Below are 20,210 nucleotides of genomic sequence, written 5' to 3'. Positions count from 1 at the left end.
CTATTCACAAACCGAGAAAGCCTGCTTTGTAACATCTCGGTTAGTGAGAGCCTTGGCTGCAGCGACCACAATGTTGTGGAGTTCGGGATCCTGCTGAGTGTGTTGAAGGTCAGCTCTAAGACAAGGTTTCTGGATTTTAGAAGAGCAAACTTCAGTGCACTCAGGGCTCAACTGGGAGGGATTCGATGGGACACTTCCACGGAATACAAAGGACCTAGTGAGAGCTGGGAATTTGTCAAGAACTCTCTCTTGGAAGCACAAAGCCAATTTATCCCCTTGGAAGGAAAAGGAAGTAAGCGGAGCAAGAGGCCCCCTTGGCTCAACCATGACCTCCTGGGTCTACTCAAATCCAAAAGGGAAGCACACCAGAGATGGAGAAGTGGAGGATTATCTGCCGAGAGCTACAAGGGCATTGCCAGAGTGTGCAGAGACGCAGTTAGAAAAGCAAAAGCCCAGCTCGAATTGAAACTGGCTGTAGACATGAAAAACAGCAGGAAAGGGTTCTTCAGGCGTGTCAACCATCAGCAGAAAAAGAAGGGAAACACAGGCCCACTGTTAAACTGAAAAGGAGAGTCAATCACCAATGAGGCAGAAAAGGTCCTCAAGACCTTCTTCACCTCGGTCTTTACCAGCACTGTTGGGTCCCAGGCTTTGGGAACAAAATTGCTGATTGATCCAAACACCGACCCACCATCGGTGAAGGAAGAGTTAGTACGTGAATTACTACAGGAGCTTGACCCCCACAAATCAATGGGCCCTGACAACAACCACCCGAGGGTGTTGAGAGAGCTGGCATCGCAAGGCCGCTCTCCATAATCTTCAAGAAGTTGTAGAGAATGGGGGATATCCCAGAGGACTGGAGGAAGGCAAATGTTACCCCTCTCTACAAGAAGGGCTCGAGGGAGGATCCGGGTAACTACAGGCCCATCAGCCTTACTTCAGTCCCTCGGAAAGTTATGGAACGACTCCTCCTGGGGGCCGTCACAAGTCAAATGAAGCACGTGATTGGGAAAAGCCAACATGGCTTCACTAAAGGCAGATCGTGCTTGACTAACCTGGTGGCCTTCTATGACAAAGTGACTTGCCTGGTTGACATGGGGCGGGCAGTGGACATTGTCTACCTGGACTTCTCCAAGGACCTTGATACAGTCCCCCCCAGTCCCCTCTGGAGAAATTGATGTGTTACGGCCTAGACAAGGGGTCTGTGCAGTGGGTGGGGAACTGGCTGGCAGTCAGCACCCAAAGGGTGGTGGTAAATAGCTCCCTTTCCAAGTGGTAACCTGTCACTAGTGGGGTCCCCCAGGGATTGATATTGGGCCCAATCTTATTCAACATCTTTATAAGTGATCTGGGTACCGGCATCAAGTGTAGCCTGATGAAGTTTGCGGATGACACCAAGTTGAGTGGGGAAGCAGACACTCCAGACGGGAGAGCTGCTCTGCAGGGAGATCTGGATGGGCTGGAGCAGTGGGCCAGCAAGAACCTTATGAGCTCAACAAGGAGAAGTGTAAGGTCCTGCACCTGGGAAAACATAATCCGGGAGTGCAGCACAGACTGGGATCCACCTGGCTGGAGAGCAGCTCTGTGGGAAGGGCCCTGGGGGTCCTGGTGGGAAGAAAGCTCAACATGAGCGAACAGTGGCTGCTGTGGCCAAGAAGGCCAACAGGATGCTGGGCTGCATCAAAAAGGGCATTGCCAGCAGAGAGAAAGAAGTCGTCATCCTGCTCTACTCAGCGCTTGTCAGGCCATACCTGGAGTCCTGTGTCCAGTTCTGGTCCCCGCTGTACAAAAAGGATGTGGCTAAGCTGGAAGGGGCCCAGAGAAGGGCCACCAAGATGATCCAAGGACTGGGAAGCTGCCATATGAGGATAGGCTGGGAGAACTAGGTTTGTTCAGCCTTGAGAAAAGGAGGCTCAGAGGGGATCTCATCCCCATGTACCAGTACTTAAGGGGCAGCTACAAAGAAGATGGAGACTCCCTTTTTACACGGAGTCACATGGAGAGGACATGGGGGGATGGACACAAGTTGCTCTTGGGGAGATTCCGACTGGACACGAGAGGGAAATTTTTCACAGTGAGGACAGTCACCATTGGAATAATCTCCCCAGGGAAGGGGTTGACTCGGCCACGTTGGACACCTTCAAGAGTCGTCTGGACAGGGTGCTGGGCCATCTTGTCTAGGCTGGGCTCTTCCCAGAAAGGTTGGACTAGATGATCCCTGAGGTCCCTTCCAGCCTGGGATTCTGGGGTTCTGTGTATGATTCTGTGACATTAGAAAACCCTCTGTGAATTGGAGTTTCTGTTCCCTGCTTGGCTCTTCCCTCTCCCTGTGCACAGAGCTGCTGTCGTGCTCCCCACCAGCCGCATCGTGATGCGCCGGCACGGCCTTATCGGGGGTGACAGAGCCATTGTCCCCACCCTGATGAGCTCCGTGTCCCTCCATCCCCTCTGAGGAGTCGCTCCTTTGGCTGATAGCTCCGGCACGGCTTCCTGACAAGCTCCTGATGCGTATCCATAAAAACCTTGGAAAATGAAGCTTGATTTTTGGTTCCTGGGGTAATTACTCCAGTCTGTCCAAGGACCTTGTGGCAGTGGCAGATCAGCCCTTGGTCCTGGGGCTTCCCCGCAAGATGCTTGCCCTGGGGCTCGGTGCAGAAGTGGGGAGCGGGTACCTGATTCCCGTGCTGGCTCCATGTTGAGAAGGAAAACCAGTGCATGAGGAGGCACCGTTGGTATTCATCTTCCAAAGCGATTTCCTGGAGGCAGATGCTGCAGTGCTCAGACCTGGTCCCCTGGCACCTCTTGCCTGGCAGTGCACCCTCTGCCTGTCATCCTGCCTGCCTTTTGCTGCCTTTTAATAGCTCTTTGATTTTTTTTTTTTCCATTTTTATTTTTATCCCTCTGTGGTTTTGTAGGAGGAAGAACTTGTTCAGACAGGGAAGCAGGGGGAGCAGGTTCTTCCCTCCTTCTTGCTGGGCTGTTTTGGGCTTTTCCTGGAGGGATGCAGGCAGCTCTGGGCAGGACCCTCGGGCCCGGCAGCACGATGGGGGGAACTGCTCCTTCCCTGCGGGTGAGCAGGGCTTCAGCCCAACGCTGGGGAAAAAAAATCCTTGGGAGCTCATTGCTATCCGATTCGTGGCCAAGATTATTAGAGGTGCTGAGTTATCCTCAAAAGACCTGGTCTGAATCCCAAGGAAGGGCTGATGATCCCACAAGTGGGAAAATTTGGCTGGAGACCCCGCATGAGGACTTTGCTGGGCTGGGCGGGAGGCTCTCTGTGCACAGCGCCTCTGGGCTGATGTTGCAGCTTAAACCTCATCGTTGGCTTTGTGTAACAAATTGATGGTTTTCCCGTAGGGAATGCTGCTGGAAACTTGTTTCTCTTTTTATATGTTTGATTGAGATATTATTTAGTGCTTTTTGAGTCTTTTTTTTTTTTTTTTTTTCTCCAGAGAGCACTTGGGCTCTTCTCTAAAAGCCCACCTGAAAAAATGAATTGTTGCTGCAGCTGAGCTGGGGACACACAGCTGACTTATTTGCAGGGCGGGTGACAGCTCTCCTGGACTGGCATCTTGATTCAAACTGACCTTAACCTGAGGACCAGAGGAAGGATTAAAGAGCGATGCATGCTATTGGTGTGCACCTGAATCCTCTCCCTCAACTGGGGCATCTTGTGGAGCTGTTTGTGACTCCCATTTTGTGAGAGGTTTAGAAATTATTTTCCCCATCATGAGTTTTGGAGCAGATTTTTGCTGTAATGCCAAGGTGCAGACAGGGCTCAAAAATAACCCTCTGACTGATGGGAGTGGTCCTGCCTGTCCCACCCAGCTCTGGGGTGCAGCAGGGCTGGGATGGCCCATCTCCTCCATCCCCATCTCTGGCTTTGCTGGCAGCAATTAAGATAAGCTTTAAAAACTGGGATTTGGCGCTTTGCATAGCTCTTGCTGCAGGGCTCTTGCCTGGGCTGGGAAAGCTGCTGAATCCTGGTGGAAGCTGAGCACCCTGCGGTGTTGGGGGCTCAGGGGAGACCCTGGCAGTGGTGGTGGATTAACAGGGACCAAGTGGAAGGTGGCTGGGGGACCCCTGCTGTATCCCCCAGGAGGGTGCTGAGCATCCCCTGGAGCAGCTGAGCACCATCTCAGCTGGATCAAAAGACCAGGAGTGAACGCCTGGCACCCACAGAGTGGGTGGTAGCAGTGTGTGTGTGCAGGCTGTCACCTGTTTGTCACCAGCTGGCTTCCTTGTCCCACTGCTTCCTTGAGCTCCTCTGCTGTTCCTGGGAGCACTGGGGGTGCATTAAAAAATAAAACCCAACCAAAAGACCTCAGTGAAAACCAAAAACATCCCTTGCAAAAAAACCAAACCCTAAAAAAAAAACCCCAAACCCCCACACCCCCCTTCCAAACAAACAAAAAAAACCCCAGAAAAACACAACACCACCACCACAGAACCCACAAAAAACCAAACCAGGGGCTGCTGAGGCCGTTTGTAACTCCGGGCCGCCTCTCTGTGAGGAGCTGCCTGCCCTCGTCTGTGCCAGGCGATGCTCTGGTGCAGAAAGCAGCACCCCAGCACAGGGCTAAGTAGCTGCTTCTCCTGTGTTTAAAAAGAAACCCCAACTCCTATCCTGGATTTGGAGCTGAAGCTGGGACCAGTCGTTTATGGGGGAGGAGGATATAATTAGGATAAAAGCGGAGCGGCGGGAGCCGTGTTTCTCCAATGCAGCAATGCTGGGAAGAAAAATAAGTGGGAAAAATAGTGCGTGGTGGGGAAACCCTGCCAGATGAGTGATGCAGCGGAGGACTGGCACCCGTTTGTGTCTGTGGCCCCAGCTGACTTTAATGGCCATTCTCTGTCTTTTAAAATAACTTGTCAGTGGTTTAATTTTGGTCTCTTTATTTTGGTCCTCCGGCCTTTTGTTTTTAAAGGGGGGGGGAGGAAGAAGGGGCTGCGCACATTAATGAGAGCCTGGAAGATGGAGTGGTTGGAGGTGGCTTTTGGAAGATGTCCCCTGGCGCGGGGCGGTGCCTGCGCTCGATGCTGCTGTTGCCTGGGCCAAATGGAGCCGCTCTCGTTAGTGCAGAAATAATTTTGCCAGAGGGAAAGGGTAGAGGGGAGGAAGAGGAGGAATATGGACATAGTGCTTTTCCCTCTGTTTGTGAAATGTGGCTGTGTTGACTCTGAGAAAATAAATTGTTATCGTTTTATTTCACCCTGAATAGCTGCCCGGAGGGGCCAGGAGCGCTGGGCAGCCGTGCGATTCGGTGACATGGGACAAATTTTGCTTTTTGGTGATTTCTTTCCCCTGTCCCAGCTCCCGCCTCTGGAGGATGCGTTGCAGAGCAGTACCCAGCACTGTGTCTCCCCAGCTGATGCTGTGACCCCCTGGGTGTTTTGGGGTCCCCCCAGGCATTTTGGAGTCACCCCAGGTGCAGCTCCCAAATGCTGAGGGGACAGATGTGTGCCCCCCACAATTCTCTGCTGCCTTTGTTAGGTTTTTCTTGGTGCCTGCTCACTGGGAGCTGATGGGAGGAAAGCGCGTGAGTTCATTTAAATTAACCAGCGGTGAAAGCTATTAATAATTAAGCGCTCACTGTCAGGAAAACAATGGTAGACTTGAATAAATGGCCCGGTTTTGTTACTTACAGCTTCTGCTGTTATTAAAATGGAAGGGATATTAATAATCCCCTTGCCTTTGGCGATGGGGAGGGTTTGACGGGGCAGCTTCCCAGCCGCCCCATGTCGCAGCCCCACGGCTGTGCCGGATGGTGCCGGGAGCTGCCACGAAGAGCTGCGACTCCTGTGTCCCCCTCCTGCCTCCGGGCTACCTGGGATGGGGCATGCGGGGCAGGGATGGATGCTGCCTTTGGGATTTTCATCCTGCCTGCCCCATAAGTACGGTTTTGGGGTTGCACTGGGGCAGGCGCTGGGACTCCTGGTTTCATTGCTGGGATTTTGGGTGGTGTGAGGCGGGGTACCAGCAGCTGCCGGGCGTGGGGTGGGTGGGTGGGGAGCTGGGACTGGGGTGGGCATCCAGGAGAGCTGCTGTGCTGTCACTCGTTAAGCCAACGAGTGCTTTTTTAGCCCCTCCCTGCGAGCGCCTGCTGAGCACGGTTTAAACTTGGCGACAACTGCGTGGTAAATGATACGAGGCGGTGGGAATGGAAATTAAACGGCTGGGGCCTGGCTGGGGAGGGCAGTATTGATGCAGCTGAAGCTGTGAGCATTAAAGAAAAGCAGGCGGAGGGTCTCCGGTGGCATCAAAGCCATTACCAACCCTGGTGTCCTGGGGGACTGCGGCTGCGAGCAGCTTCTCCTGGAGGCAGCGGGTCTGATCCTTTCCTGCTTGTCCAGTGGCCAGGTCCCATTTCAGTGTCCTGCTGCTGCCCAAAAGGGTGCCTGACACTGACCTGGTCCCTGGCTCCTCTCCTGCACGTCCCTGCGGTGGGCGCGGACCGGTACCCAGCAGGACCTGAGCATCATTGCCAGGTTGCGTGCATCTCTGCGATCTTGCAATCTCCACCTTCTCCATCCCTGCCGGCAAGGCTCAGGAGATGTGGAATAGGGGGATTACTCCACACTCCCCCCCCCTTCTCCCTCCCGCCACAGGCTCCTACCTGATGGTGAACTCCTCGCAGCATGCTCCGGGCCAGAAATCTCACCTGCTCTTCCAGGCGCTGAGCGAGAATGACACCCACTGCCTCCAGTTCAGCTACTTCATGTACAGCCGGGACGGCCACAGCCCCGGCACCCTCAGCGCCTATGTCCGGGTGACGGGGGGCCCGGTGGGCAGCGCTGTCTGGAACGCCTCCGGCTCCCACGGCCACCAGTGGCACCAGGCGGAGTTGGCCGTCAGCTTGTTCTGGCCCAGCGAGTACCAGGTGAGGCCCAGTGGACCCCCCCCCTTGCATGACCCGGAACCCCCTGGCAATGGGTGACCCCTCTGTTTGGTGTGGCAGGTCCTCTTCGAGGCGGTGGTCTCCAGCGAGCGCAGGGGCTATCTTGGCTTGGATGATATTTTGCTCTTGAATTATCCGTGCTGTGAGTGTCACGGGATGGGGGACCTGAGGGTGGGGGACCCAAGGGTGGGGGACCCTGAAGGGCAGCAGGGTGGTGGGTGCTGCTGGGCTGGGCAGCAGGGTTTGGAGCTGGGGCCCATTGGGATGGTGCTGGGGAGAGCTGAGGGACTAATGCCAGGGTTCAGCCTGGTGGCACCTGGGTGTGCTGTCGTCACCTGGGCTGGTGGAGCTCCACCTCCTGGGTTCCTCTGGAGCTCCTTTTTCTGTCTCCATTACTGAGTTTTTATAAAACCTTGGAGAAACGCAGACTGCACACGTGAACATCCCCATTGAGAGGGGCCACCCAGCCTGGTGGGAACCTGAAATCCTAGGCTGTCCCAACACGTTGGCTGTCGGGGTTCACCCCTTTTTATTCCAAGCTGGGGTAGGAGACGTGCACCCCTCTATCAGCCCCGTAGCCCCCATCTGGCTGCAGTGCTGCGGGATGCTGGAGGGGAAGGACGCATCCCTCCCCGGGACACTGGCGGGTTGTATGGGGATGGGAACAAATTCCTGACTCCTAGCTGGGCTGTGAGGACGGGGATCAAGCGCACCTGGAGCTCGGCCCCAGCCATGGCATCCTGGGTGAATTTTTGGGCTGTGGCAGGGTTTTTACAGCAATGCTACCGCGGGTCCCCTTGGAGCACGGCCACTTCATCACCTCTCGCTTGCATCCCTCGGCAGCAAAAGCACCTCATTTCTCCCGCCTGGGCGACGTGGAGGTCAACGCAGGGCAGAACGCCACCTTCCAGTGCGTGGCCGCCGGCAAGGCTGCCGAGGCCGAGCGGTTCCTCATGCAGGTGAGCAACGGCGGTGGTGAAACCAGCATCTCCACTGTCAACCCCGTGCATCGCTTCTGGAACGCCTCTGTGCCTCCCCTCTGGGGGAACACACTGCTGGGCAGGTGGGAGATGGGGAGTCCCCCCTTCCTTTTAAGCAGACATCATTTGGGGATCCGTTTGGTGGCTGTGGATGTCCTGGTAACACCTTGTCTCTTCCCGTGGGGCAGAGGCAGAGCGGCGAGGTGGTCCCTGCCGCCTCCGTGAAGCACATCAGCCACCGGCGCTTCCTGGCCACTTTCCAGCTGGACGAGGTGTCCAAGGAGGAGCAGGACCTGTACCGCTGCGTCACCCAGTCCAGCCGCGGCGCGGGCGTCTCCAACTTTGCCGAGCTCATTGTGAAAGGTGGGTGACTTGCTGTTGCCTACTGGGTTTCTGGGTCATGGACAGGTTATTTCTGCTCCGCTGTTTGCAGAGGAAGAGGAAGGTGGGATGCTTGGGGAGGTGAGATCACAGTTTCTTGCTGGGAATGAGTCGCTATACATGGATGGTTCAACATAAACCCAGGAAACTACCTTTCCCCATGGCTTTAGATCATTTATTTTTGATTGCAGTAGGTGGGAATTAATTAATTATGGTGAAACTGTGCAGCACCACGCTGGGCAGTATATCTTATAAAGATAATTAAGGTTTGATCAGATGAAACCCTACTGCAGCTGTTAAGGCCTCGCTGAAAGCGATGGAGGGCATACGCATGGGCTGAAGTTTAAAGACTGGATGGTGCCCTCCCATACTTTGGTGTCCATCCCTGTGCCCTCTGGGTGGGGGATCCGAGTTTGCCCTGTGCCCTGCAGTCCGAAGGAGATGGGTTTGTTAGGGAAGAGATGGTGGGAATGTCTTGACTGTAGCTAGTGGAAAAAAACCCAAACTAGTGGTAGCTGTGGTTGTGCTGGTGTTGGCCTGGCTCTAGGGCTGGGGATGCTGTGGAGATGCTTCTGGAGGGGGTTGCTCCACCTGCCCCATCTCTGCTGTCTTCCAGAGCCCCCCACACCCATCGCGCCCCCACAGCTGCTCCGGGCCGGCTCCACCTACCTCATCATCCAGCTCAACACCAACTCCATCATCGGCGACGGCCCCATCGTGCGCAAGGAGATCGAGTACCGCATGACCTCGGGGCCCTGGTCGGAGGTCCACGCCGTCAACATGCAGACCTACAAGCTCTGGCACCTGGATCCGGACACGGAGTACGAGATCAGTGTCCTCCTCACCCGGCCCGGCGAGGGGGGCACGGGCAAACCAGGGCCGCCCCTCATCAGCCGCACCAAGTGTGCAGGTGGGTGCCACGCTGCATCCCGACCACCCCGGGTGGCCTTGGGCAAGGTCGCCTGCCGCCCTGAGCCCCGGGCGGGGCTGGATGGGTGCAGAGGGTGTTTGCTGCTGCCGTCCAGGAGCTTCAAGCAGTCCAGGGGCTTGAAGCATGGCTCCTCCGACAGACCTGCCTTTAACTGACTTTTTAGTGGCTGTGCCCAGCATCTCAGGGCTAATTAACCCCCCGTTGGCTGGAGGATAGCAGGGTGTATGGGTGAGGCTGGATCCTGAGCCGACGCAGTCACCCTCTGCGGAGGGGCTGAATATCCGTCCAGCCTGAAAACGCCCTGGTGGGTGGTGGGGTTTTCCTGATCGGAGCCAACAGCAGCTGGGCGTGACCTCGGTGCGGGAAGGCACAGCGATGGCATGCACAGAGTTAGCAGCTGCCACGTGGCTGGTTTCCATCCCTGGAGCTGGGCAAATGCCGGCAGGAGACGGCTGCTCCCCCTCCGCCGGGGCTGCAGGCTCAGGGCCGGACCCAGCTCAGGGCATCTCCAAATCTTGGGACCGCTGTCCCTGAGGGGTTGAGCCCCTTGGCTGTCCCTGGTGAGGTTCCCACATCGTTCCCTCCTTGGAGGGAGCTGTAAGTTATTCTCTGGTGCCTGGTTTTGAGCGGTCTGTGCCTCTAAAAATATTTATTCTAAAACTATATTAGTGCTCTGCCACCCCGGAGGGGCAGTAGCTTTGGCTGGGGGGTCGGCTGCCTTCCCGTGCACGGCGATGACTGGGGGGTGATTCAGGGCAACCCCATCCCTGCCGAAGCCCCCTTGGGGTGTCCCCAGGGAAGATGGGAACTGGGGTTTCTCTGTGCCAAAACGTCCCAACCGACCCCACAGTACAACCATGCTGCCAGTCTGGGGGGTGATGGGGTTGTCGACATCCCTGCGCGTCGGTACTGGGGGGGTGACCGGGGTTGGGGGTCGTCCCTGTCTGCGGTGGGTCTGGGGCTGGCGGTGGCGTTTCAGACACTCCATGGCAACTGCCTTCCTGATGCTGGCGGTCAGGGGCTGGTAATTGAGCAAAGTCGAAGGCAGCGAGGCGGCGTGATGCAGGCACGGGATTGTTGTGCCATGCTCAGCCCGAGACCCGGCACTGCTGTGATGCTGGGCTGCGACCCTGCGCAAAGGAAAAACCCCAACCCAACAAAAGCGGAGGTCCGTGCTGCTGAGCTGGGAGCGAGCCGGGACCATCGCCCCGCAAACGGGGACCGGTGGGCACATCCTCCTTACACGTGGCAGGAGCGGAGCGGGGCCCGGCCGCGTCCCCGGGGCTGTGGGGTGTCCCCGGTGGCTCTGGCTGTGGGGAGCCCATGTGCCGGGTCAGCTTCGGAGATGGGTGCGCTCGGGTGTGCGAAGAGAGCGGCTGGTGCTGGTGGAGGGGGAGGTGCAAACCCTGACCCGGGCATCGTGGCAAAGGGCTGGTGGCAGCTTTTCATCCCAGAACCATTTTCAGAGGTGCTGTGAGAAAGCCTAGATTTCTGTATTACCTTGAAGCCGATGATGCTGTTTGATGCTCTTGGCACCCTGTATTTAATATCCTATGGTTACCACGTTCAGGCTCCCCAGGCCTTCCCATGTGCTATATCAATGTATTTTTCTCCCCAGCTTCTCCTGGGTCATAGCGGGTTTGAGCATGGCAACACAGCCACCCTTCCTCTACCTGAAAGGTGGCTGTTGTTGGATCCTCTGCATCCTTCCAGCCTCGCCAGCTCATCCTTCGCAGGATCTGGCCTGGGAGGGGACCCTGGAAAAAGCCACTGGGTAGATGCATGCTGCAGCTCCCGGGGTGAGGGGGGGTTCCTGATGCAGCCATGTGCTGCCGCTGTCATCGGCCCCGGGTGCCGTGCTGCTGGCTTCTCTCCTGGAGCATTTAAATACACTGGAATAAAAAGGAAAGGGGAAGGTTGAAGCCTGGCACTATGCGGTGCTGCCCGGGGAGGTGTGGGGGGCTCTGGAGGCCTCGGAGAGGAGCAAGGAGAGGACCCTGTGCCCTTGGCACCCCAACGGGAGTGATGCCGTTGGGTACTGGGGCTGAGGTTTGGTGTTTTTTGGTAGAGCCAGACGTGGCTATGGGTTTAAGGCTGTGTGCTTGTTGCTGCACTTGCCTCCCCCTCCCCGCCCTCAGCTCGGGTTTTGTACCATCCCACGAGGGCATCAGGACCTACAGGAGCATCCCTTGATGCTGCAGAAGCCTCTTGCAACCCTGAGTTGCCCAAATTCCTCTGCAGTGCAAATCCTAGGGGAATTGCCTGAGGGATCAGCTCTGGGACAGCGTGGACAAAGACCCTCCTTCCCTCTCGGTGTCCTTCCTACCACCCTTGGGTATGGAAAGGAGCTTACTGTCATCAACCCAAACCACCCATGGGTGTGTGCTGGTGGCAAAGGAGCTTGGCCCCTCATTAAATCTGACTTCTCCTGTTCTCACCAATTGGACATAATTAAACTCCTTCTTGGTGACGGCGCTCGGTCTCTGTCCTTTAGAGAGCCTGACATGGGCTCAATGAAAGTGTGAGGGATCCCGTCCTGCAGGTGTGTTTATCTGGTTATTTGGGGCGGCTCGTGGCACGGATGCTCCCAGTGCCTGCCATGGCTCTGGGCTGGCCCGGGGCTGGTACCCAGCTTCACCTCCGGAGGGGAAGATGAACCAGCGGGGGCTGCTGTCCCTGCGGTGTTGGTGGCTTTGAGACCCAGTGATGAGCCCAGCCCTGTCTGCAGGGCAGCAGCACCCTGTGCCGGGGCTGGCCCTGGATTCGGTGTCAGGGTTGCTCTCCACACCCACCCTTCTTGTTCCTACGCTGTAAAAGGGCTTTCCCTGATAATACACATAAACTCATGAGATGTTTTGCTTCATAGCTCATCTCTCCCTGTCTCTATTCCCCACAGAGCCCATGCGGGCCCCAAAAGGCCTGGCTTTCTCCGAAATCCAGTCCAGGCAGCTGACGTTGCAGTGGGAGCCGCTGGGTTACAACCTGACCCGCTGTCACACCTACACCGTCTCGCTCTGCTACCGCTATTTCGTGGGCACCGGCCACAACCAAACCTTCCGGGAGTGTGTGAAGATGGAGCATAACACCAACCGCTACACCATCAAAAACCTGCTGCCCTACAAGAACATCCACGTCAAGCTCATCCTCTCCAACCCCGAGGGTCGCAAGGAGGGCAAGGAGGTGGTATTCCAGACAGATGAGGATGGTGAGTCTGCCCGGGGGGTGCACCGTCCCCAAAAACGTGACTCCGTGGCTGGTGAGCCGCTGGGGCGTAGCAGGGTGCACGTCTGTGGCTCTTGGCCAGGGGCATGACGAGAATATCTCCTGGCAGCCGTTGTGCTAACGGGAAGGTGAAAAGCGTGTTGCAGCCCCAGAGCTGTGCAAGGGGAGGCGAGAGAAAGGAGCAGTGATGGTGGCTGGGGAAGGGAAGTGCTGGGAGCGGCGCGGGGGGCCAAGGGGACTGGATGGAGATGGGGCAGCACCAGTTGCTCTGGCGGAGGAACGTCCTACGTTGCTGCAGAAATGCTGCCCTGGTCCTTCGAGTGGAGCGTTTCAGTCGTGCCTGGTCTGGTGAAGGGCACAACAGTTGGCCAATGCCCGGCTTCTCCCATCACGAGTCATCCTCGCCTATCCCTTAGTGTGGAACCAAAGCCTAGTACCAATAACAATAACAATTAAAATAATGCTTCGCACTTAGGTAACGTCTTTCATCTGCTCAGTCGCTGATTAATTCGGCGTTGTTATGTTTCTGGGAGAGCGCTGTTACCCAGAGCCCAGCGCAGCTTTGCTCGGCTTCCCCAGTGCTCTTCTCTGGTTAAGTCTGATCTTGGGTGGGTTTGGGTTGTACAAACAAGCTCTGCAAATGAGCACGTGTTGATAAGGGTTGTCTGGCCCCAGTTATTTGCCAGCAGCGTTGCTTCTGAACAGCTGAGCCGTTTCTCTTCTCCCCTTCCCGGCTGATGTCCTTGCTGAAGGCTCCAGTGTTGCTCCAGGACTCCTGGGTTTGGCACCTCTTGCTACTGTCCAGCCCTTCACCGAGGTTGTCCTGGAGCTGGGGCCACCATAGACGTCTCCCAGGTCTGGCCTTACACTGCACCATGGTCCCCGGCTGCAGCTTTCCGTCAGCAGGGTGCTCAGGTCATTCTGGGCTCTGGAGATCCAGCGAACGTGGCAGGAGGTAGGGGCAGAGCTGGCTCCCTGTCTCCAGTGCCACCCATCAGCGATGGGCCACATCCAGGTTTGGCTGCTGCCGCTACTGACTCCTTCCGCTCGTCACATCCTCTTTGCTGCCCCACCAGCATCTCGTCTGCGTGCCGTGACAGCTCAGCCGCGCTCAAGGTCAGCTGGGCAGCCCCCAAATGCTGCTGCTCTGACCACGGGCGGGGGCTTGCGTGGGGTGCCAGGAGCTGTCGTGCCCCAGGCTGGGGGCTGGGTGCCGAGTGTGGCCGGAGCATCCCTGGCTCTCGCAGAGGCACCGGCACTTACTGTTAAACAAGAACGGGATTAATCTCCGAAGCACTTTTTAGCATCAAGTATCAGCAATTAAGGCGGAAGAACTGATAACTGCGAAGGATCTAGACAGCTCCTGGATGACCCCCAGGGAGAGGCCTGCCATGAAATCCCCCAGCGCGGGACTCACCTCGATTTGGGACCCACCAAAATGTGCAGCTTGCGTGTGTGTTGCTCAGCGCTCCCATTTCCCAGGCTGGAAAGCAAAGCCTGCAGAGCTGCAGTGGAGCCGGGAGGGTCTCCGGGTCCCGTTTTCATCTTTAAAGCCTAAACTCGGCACCTTTCTCTGCGCATCAGCACTTTCCGTATCCCCAACCTGAGCCTGCCCAACTGGGGGCACCCAGCTTCGTGCTCCTGACAGTTTATTTTCCGGCTGTAATTGCTTCAGCTGTTCTCACTGTGCTGTGACTGCTCCAGCTGTTTTTTTATTGAATATTAATACAGGAGCTCCAGATGGGGTTTTTTTTTTTGCTATACCGTAATCACTCCAGCTGCTTTCCCCTATGCCTTGATTAACCGGGACTTGCAGCTTCCCCCTTGGACTGAACTTGGGACCACGTGTGCGTTCGGTCTCGGGTGGGGTCGGTCGGTGGATATCCACCGGTGGATATATTGCAAATATTCCACACAGGCTTGGCCGAGGGTCTCCCTGCCTGGGAGGGCGATGAGGATTCGAGCTCCCACAACTGGGTGACGAGCAGCTGCCCGGGCAATTAAGGGAAGGTGGTGAGGGCTCATTAATAATAGGACCCTTGATTATTGTTTATTTTGGCGGGAGGTCAACTTCAGTTGCAGCATGCGCTGACGCAGTGCTGGGGCTTGTCTTGGGGGGGGGCCTGGTCTGGGCTGCACCCCCGTCCTGGGTGGTAAACCCTGGTTTTGGGCTGGAAAACCCATTTCTGGCATTAATCCCTGGGCCAAATCAAGGGCGTTGTTCACAGCATCCATCTTGGACCCCGGGCAAAGTCCTGTTGGCTCCTGGGCGTGTGGGCAGGGCACCGAGGGAAGAGGGTGCTGGACCCATAGGTTGCCCGACTGGTGTTTAAGGGCCCCATATAGATCCGTGGAAGGTCGGCGACTCACAGCTGGAGATTTTGGTCTGTGTTTGCATGAAACCATGAGACTCAATCCCAAGTGCCTGTGGAAATATCATTGCGGCGTGTTGGTGCTGCGGGGAGATGAGTGCAGGGAGCCAGCTCTCTCCCTCGCAGGCAGGGTGCGTGCAGTGCCAGCCAGAATAAATATATAGTTAAATACATGGTATACATAAATAAATATATATGTGCATATATGGATGGCAGAGGCATATATGCACACCTGGGAGCTGTTGTGCACCTCTGATCTCAACCTGGTGCATATGCAAGTGCATGGTGCCGTACCTATAGATATAAAAATACATAAGCTATATATATATATAAAAATATCTGTGGAGGTACACACATTCTTGCCGTAAAGGTTTCTGTAATTCTTCGCAAATTTAATAAGTGCCTTGTGTACACGTGTAGGACACGGCGCCTCTGGTTAAATTAACTTGTAAATCAAGTGGAAATTGTGTATTTGCACGGTGGGAAGCACACGGAAGGTGATCCCTCTCTCTCGGCCCTGTAATTAGATCTGAATAAAAACTGCAAAAAAGAAAAATAGAGGGGAAAAGTGGATGTCCCTCTGCAACAAAAGGGTGCGTGTTTCGGGTACTGAAGCCCGCAGTGGAGGATGCTGATGGTGAATCGTGGTCTTTGCTGGGCCATCGCCTCTGCGCTCCTCCTTGCTGACCCCCTCGGGTCAAGAAATCCATGGTGAGGAAGCGAATATTGATCCCGGTGCCGTCGATCGCTGTTATTGTTTGCGGTTATTATTGTTGTTGGTGTTAATTAGAGGGGAAGGCTGGGGCATGTCAAGCCCATCTGCAGATGAGGATGTTATTGCTCAGCGGGGGAAGAGCCAGCAATGTCTCCCGAGGATGCTGCTGGCTCCAGGGGGGGATTTGGGTTCTGTGGGAAAATGGAATTTGGGGTTTTTTTTTCTTTCCTTGCACCGGTGAACTTGGGCAAGCTCTGACGGTGACGGCGCGTGGGGGACTTGCTGTGCGCTGTTGGAAACTGGGCGATGCCAGAAATGTTCCTTGTGGGTTTGTGCCATGGCATGGGGACCTCCCCCCACGTGGCAAAATGTCACCAGTGGGCCCGGGAGCATGGTGGGACCTTTGTTGTTCTGAGGAGCGTCGCCCTGGGGAGCCACCAGCCCTGTCGGGTGGCACGTGCTGGAGCTGGGTGACGTGGCAGAGGGGACATGGTGGCTTGGTTGCGGGGGAGAGATGCTGCACCCGCCTGGAGGGGTTTCCCAGAGGATTTCTCCTTCCAGCCCACCCTCTTCCCGCATCCAAGCATGTCCCCTTTCCTTCCCCAGTGCCTGGTGGCATCGCCTCGGAGTCCCTCACCTTCACCCCGCTGGAGGACATGATATTTCTGAAGTGGGAGGAACCGGTGGAGCCCAACGGCCTCATCACGCAGTATGAGGTGCGTCCCGGCCGGCTGTGACACCCGGGGGACCCATGGGGACATGGGAGGGTACTGTCGGGGGGGTGCAGTGAGGGGATCTGGGGCAGCTGCTGCTTTTGGTTGTGGGGATTAAGGGTGGCTGCAGTGTTAGCGCTGGCCCCGAGCCCTTCGTTCGGAGCACGGATCCAGCCTGCGTTCATCCTCCTGCTAGCAGGGTCTGTCCCTGCTGGGGAGTCCTGCTTTTGGGGTCCCTGGTATTATCCAGCAACGGCTTTTCCAATGAACCTCTGCTTTTGATTTACCCCAAAAAGCATCTGCCTTCTAGGCTGCCCCTATGACCATCCTCTCCTCTGAATTCATCTCTTTAACCCCTTTTTTTGCCTGGATCTGGGGTCTCTCCTCTCTCCTGTGGCTGCTGGTGATGCTCTGCCCTGTCCCTGCAGATCAGCTACCAGAGCATCGAGTCATCCGACCCGGCAGTCAACGTGCCTGGCCCGCGGCGCACCGTCTCCAAACTACGCAACGAGACCTACCACGTCTTCTCCAACCTCCACCCCGGCACCACCTACCTCTTCTCGGTCCGGGCCCGCACCGGCAAGGGCTTTGGCCAGACGGCGCTCACCGAGATCACCACCAACATCTCTGGTAGGTTCCCCTGGGCTCCACGCCTGGTGCTGGGGCTTCTCCTCTGCACAGGTATACGATGGCAGTGCTGGAGCCCCCGGTGCGCTCCCCTGGATTTTGGTGACTGGCTGCTGCTCTTGAAGGATGCTCTTGGTGGTGGGAGCTGTGCCATGAGCCACCCGGGCAGACCCCAAACCCACCGACTGGGCTGCCCGTGGGTCTCTGGCCGGCAGCCTGGCACCCTGGTGCCAGCTGAGCTATCAGCGTACAAGCGAGGGTTTAATTGGGCTGTGTTAGTAAGCCTTGCAGCACTTGGGGCTGTTTGCTCATGTCTGAGGCGTCACTATTAACCACAGCAAATGGGCTGAGATGAGCCCTAATGGGGGCACTGAAACTGCAAAGCAGCACGAGCTGGACCCCAGCGGTCGCTAGTGCTGGCTGGGGGACCACAGGGTCATGCCAGGCATGAGGGCGTCCCCCCGCATTGGTCTGGGGGTGCTGCTGGGCTGGCTTGGGTGTGCTTCTGCCTTGGGTGGGATGCTTGCACTGTGCCGGCGGTTTGGAGCTGTGCTGTCCCCAGACACGTGGGCTGCATCTCAAGGCTGGGTCCTGCCAAGGTTGGATCCTGCTGCTGTTGCCTCCCCTCTGCCAGACCGGTGTTGATAACCCCCCTCAGCACACACCCTCGGGTCCTCTCCCAACTGCGAGGGCTTTTTTCCTTTGTCATAATCCCCATTGCACCATTCAGCGATGCCTTGCCATGGGCAAGGCTGCTTGTGCCTCAGTTTCCCTCTGAGCGGGGGGCAGCCCCAAGTACATCCCTGGGGACCAGAACTCACCCCTACCCGCTCTCCCCTGCTCCCTTTGCAGCTCCCACCTTTGACTACGGGGACATGCCGTCACCACTGAGCGAGTCGGAGAGCACCATCACGGTGCTGCTGCGGCCAGCACAGGGCAGAGGGGCTCCAATCAGGTAGGCTGGGGCTGTGCGAGGGTGAGACCCCCCCAGATGGGGTGGCATGGCATGGATGGCGGGGTCAAGTATCATGGGAAGGGCAGGACTGTCTTTTTAACGAAGCTAACCTGTGCCTGGCCCTCACCAGCACCTACCAGGTTATTGTAGAAGAAGACCAGCCCAAGAAGCTCAAGCGGGAGGTGGGTGGGCAGGAATGCTTCCCGGTGCCGCTCACCTTCGACGATGCCATGTCCCGGGGCTCTGTACACTACTTCGGGGCCGAGCTTCCCGCCAGCAGCCTCACCGAAGCCAAACCCTTCACCGTGGGGGACAACCAGACCTACAGCGGCTACTGGAACCCTCCGCTGGAGCCCAAGAAGGCGTATCTCATCTATTTCCAAGCCATGAGCAACCTCAAAGGGGTGAGTAGCTGTGGGACCCTGCTGCAGCCATTGGGGTATCTGGGGTGCTGGTTGGACCAGGCAGGAGCCCACCTTGGGTCTGGGGGAGGGTCAGAAAAAACAGGACTTGTTTTAGATTCCCCTCCCTTGGGTCCCTGCTCTGGGCTCACCCACAGTGTCCTGCTCAGGGGCAGCTGTTGCTCCGGGCCACCCTTACGGCATGTTGAGGTCATGGATGGGTGTCCCCCTTCTTCCCAGCACCCCCAGGCTGTACCCGTCCCCCTCCCTGTGCCAATGCTGGGGGTGATGGAGCCCAGCCTCCACCACCCACTGCGGTACCTGCCAGGACCCCAACAAGTGCCAGTGTGGGGCCGACCACCTTCCTGGCATAACCCAGGGGTGGAAAAGGACCATTTGGGCAGCAAGAGCCACGTGTGCGTTACTGGGACACGCTGCCGACACAGTGGCTGCTGCAGAGAGCTCCCGGGAAGCTGCTGAGTTCCCAGTCTGCCCGCTCCCCGCCTGCGGCTGCCTGTTCTCTCCTGGAAGCTGTAGCAGCCCCTGCATCCCCCTGGGCTGATTTCCTCCAAGTCACCGGTGGGACCACTGGGACCCCCTGGGGACCCTCTCGGCTTCACCTGCTCCGGTAGCTCCTGTCCCACCCCAGGGAGGATGAGCTGTGAAGGCGAAGCAGCAGGACCACAACAGCATCCTTATCCTGCACGGCTCCATCTTGCCAGAAAGGTGCCGGTTTTTGAATCTTTTCCTCCGCTCCTGGATCATTCACACCTTGCTGGGTTGTAATTAGAGCTGAGACGGACAAGGAGGATCTCAGTGCTGGCTCGCTCAGGCACTGCTGGATAATAACAGTGGCTGACGCTGTTTTATAGCGTTCCTGCTGGGAGGCAATGGATTTGTCCCGGCTGCTATCAGACGTTGCAAAAAAGCTGGATCCCAGCTTGGATTTTTTGTGGGTTTTGTGCCAGATGGAGAAAGAAGCAGGAGAAGCAAGAGCTGGCGACTTCGGTGGGGGGAAGCGGGCATGCTGCATGTGGGCACGTCTAGGTCCAGGGACCAATGGAGCAGCATTGCCAGCACTGGTGTCCTGAGGGGCTGGAGGATGCTTGGCGAAGAATGTGGTCCTGCCAAACTGGTGCTTTTTATTTTGCAACAGAAGTTGGATACACAGAAAGATGGAATATTTTATCTGAACCCATCCCTGAAAAAATGCAAATGCTAAAACTGTGGGAGAACTGAGCTTGGAAACGCTCATGGCAACCTTGGCACCATGTGTGGAGCACCAGGGATGGGGCTTGTAGACATTGATTGATGGAACCCCCCTGCCCCCTCACCGTGAAGCTCTGAATGATGACCTGGGAGTGTTTTAGCTGAAGTCGGTGATGTGCTTGTGACCTGCAGCTCAGCTGGGTCTGCTGGGTCCCTCCTTTGATCATCTTGAGCTTTCCTGTCCCCTGTGCCAGGAGCGATGGCCTCAGCTAAACCTGGGGATGCTGGGGACGGGTCATTCAGCAGCATCTCTTGGTGTGTGTGTCCCCAGGAGCTCCTTCAGCTCAGCAGCAGGTGCTGCAGCACAAATCACCTGCAAAATCCCTCGATTTGGGGGTCAAAGCTTCAACGGGACCAGCTTTGCCCAGAGCAGGAGTGGAGCCACTGGGATGCTCATCCGACACTGACCTCCCTTTTTTCCCCTCTATAGGAAACCCGGCTGAACTGTGTCCGGATCGCCCGCAAAGGTGAGCTCTCCCTCTCCCAGCCAGCGTGATCCCGCTGAGGCTTCATACCTGAACCTGTGGCTGCTCCGGCGGTCGGGGCTGTGCCGGCGGGTGTCGTTACCGGCGGTGGTCGGGGGGCGTGCAGTGGTTATTACAGTCCCATCCCACGCTCTTGTTTCCTGCTTTCTTTGGTATCTGGTTTTTTCCCTTCATTGAGTTTAATGCCGTTATCGTGGTGGGAGGCTGGAGTCGGTGGTGCTGGATGCTGAATCCGGGGATGGACAAGCTTATGTTGGGCA

General features: G+C 56.8%; 1 protein-coding gene across 1 annotated transcript in view; it reads left to right on the top strand.

The window, feature by feature from the left end:
* Positions 1-20,210, top strand: part of PTPRU (protein tyrosine phosphatase receptor type U) — a 76,198-nt gene that overhangs the window by 20,857 nt on the left and 35,131 nt on the right. The window contains exons 3-13 of the mRNA XM_075115133.1: positions 6,610-6,881; positions 6,960-7,041; positions 7,743-7,858; positions 8,068-8,242; positions 8,877-9,170; positions 12,088-12,396; positions 16,107-16,216; positions 16,642-16,843; positions 17,693-17,795; positions 17,926-18,199; positions 19,896-19,932. Of these exons, the coding sequence (XP_074971234.1) occupies positions 6,610-6,881; positions 6,960-7,041; positions 7,743-7,858; positions 8,068-8,242; positions 8,877-9,170; positions 12,088-12,396; positions 16,107-16,216; positions 16,642-16,843; positions 17,693-17,795; positions 17,926-18,199; positions 19,896-19,932 (1,974 nt within the window). The remainder of the gene's footprint in view (positions 1-6,609; positions 6,882-6,959; positions 7,042-7,742; positions 7,859-8,067; positions 8,243-8,876; positions 9,171-12,087; positions 12,397-16,106; positions 16,217-16,641; positions 16,844-17,692; positions 17,796-17,925; positions 18,200-19,895; positions 19,933-20,210) is intronic.

This window comes from Phalacrocorax aristotelis, chromosome 20, assembly GCF_949628215.1.
Source record: "Phalacrocorax aristotelis chromosome 20, bGulAri2.1, whole genome shotgun sequence".
NCBI lineage: Eukaryota > Metazoa > Chordata > Aves > Suliformes > Phalacrocoracidae > Phalacrocorax > Phalacrocorax aristotelis.
This window is presented reverse-complemented; position numbering and strand designations above follow the sequence as displayed.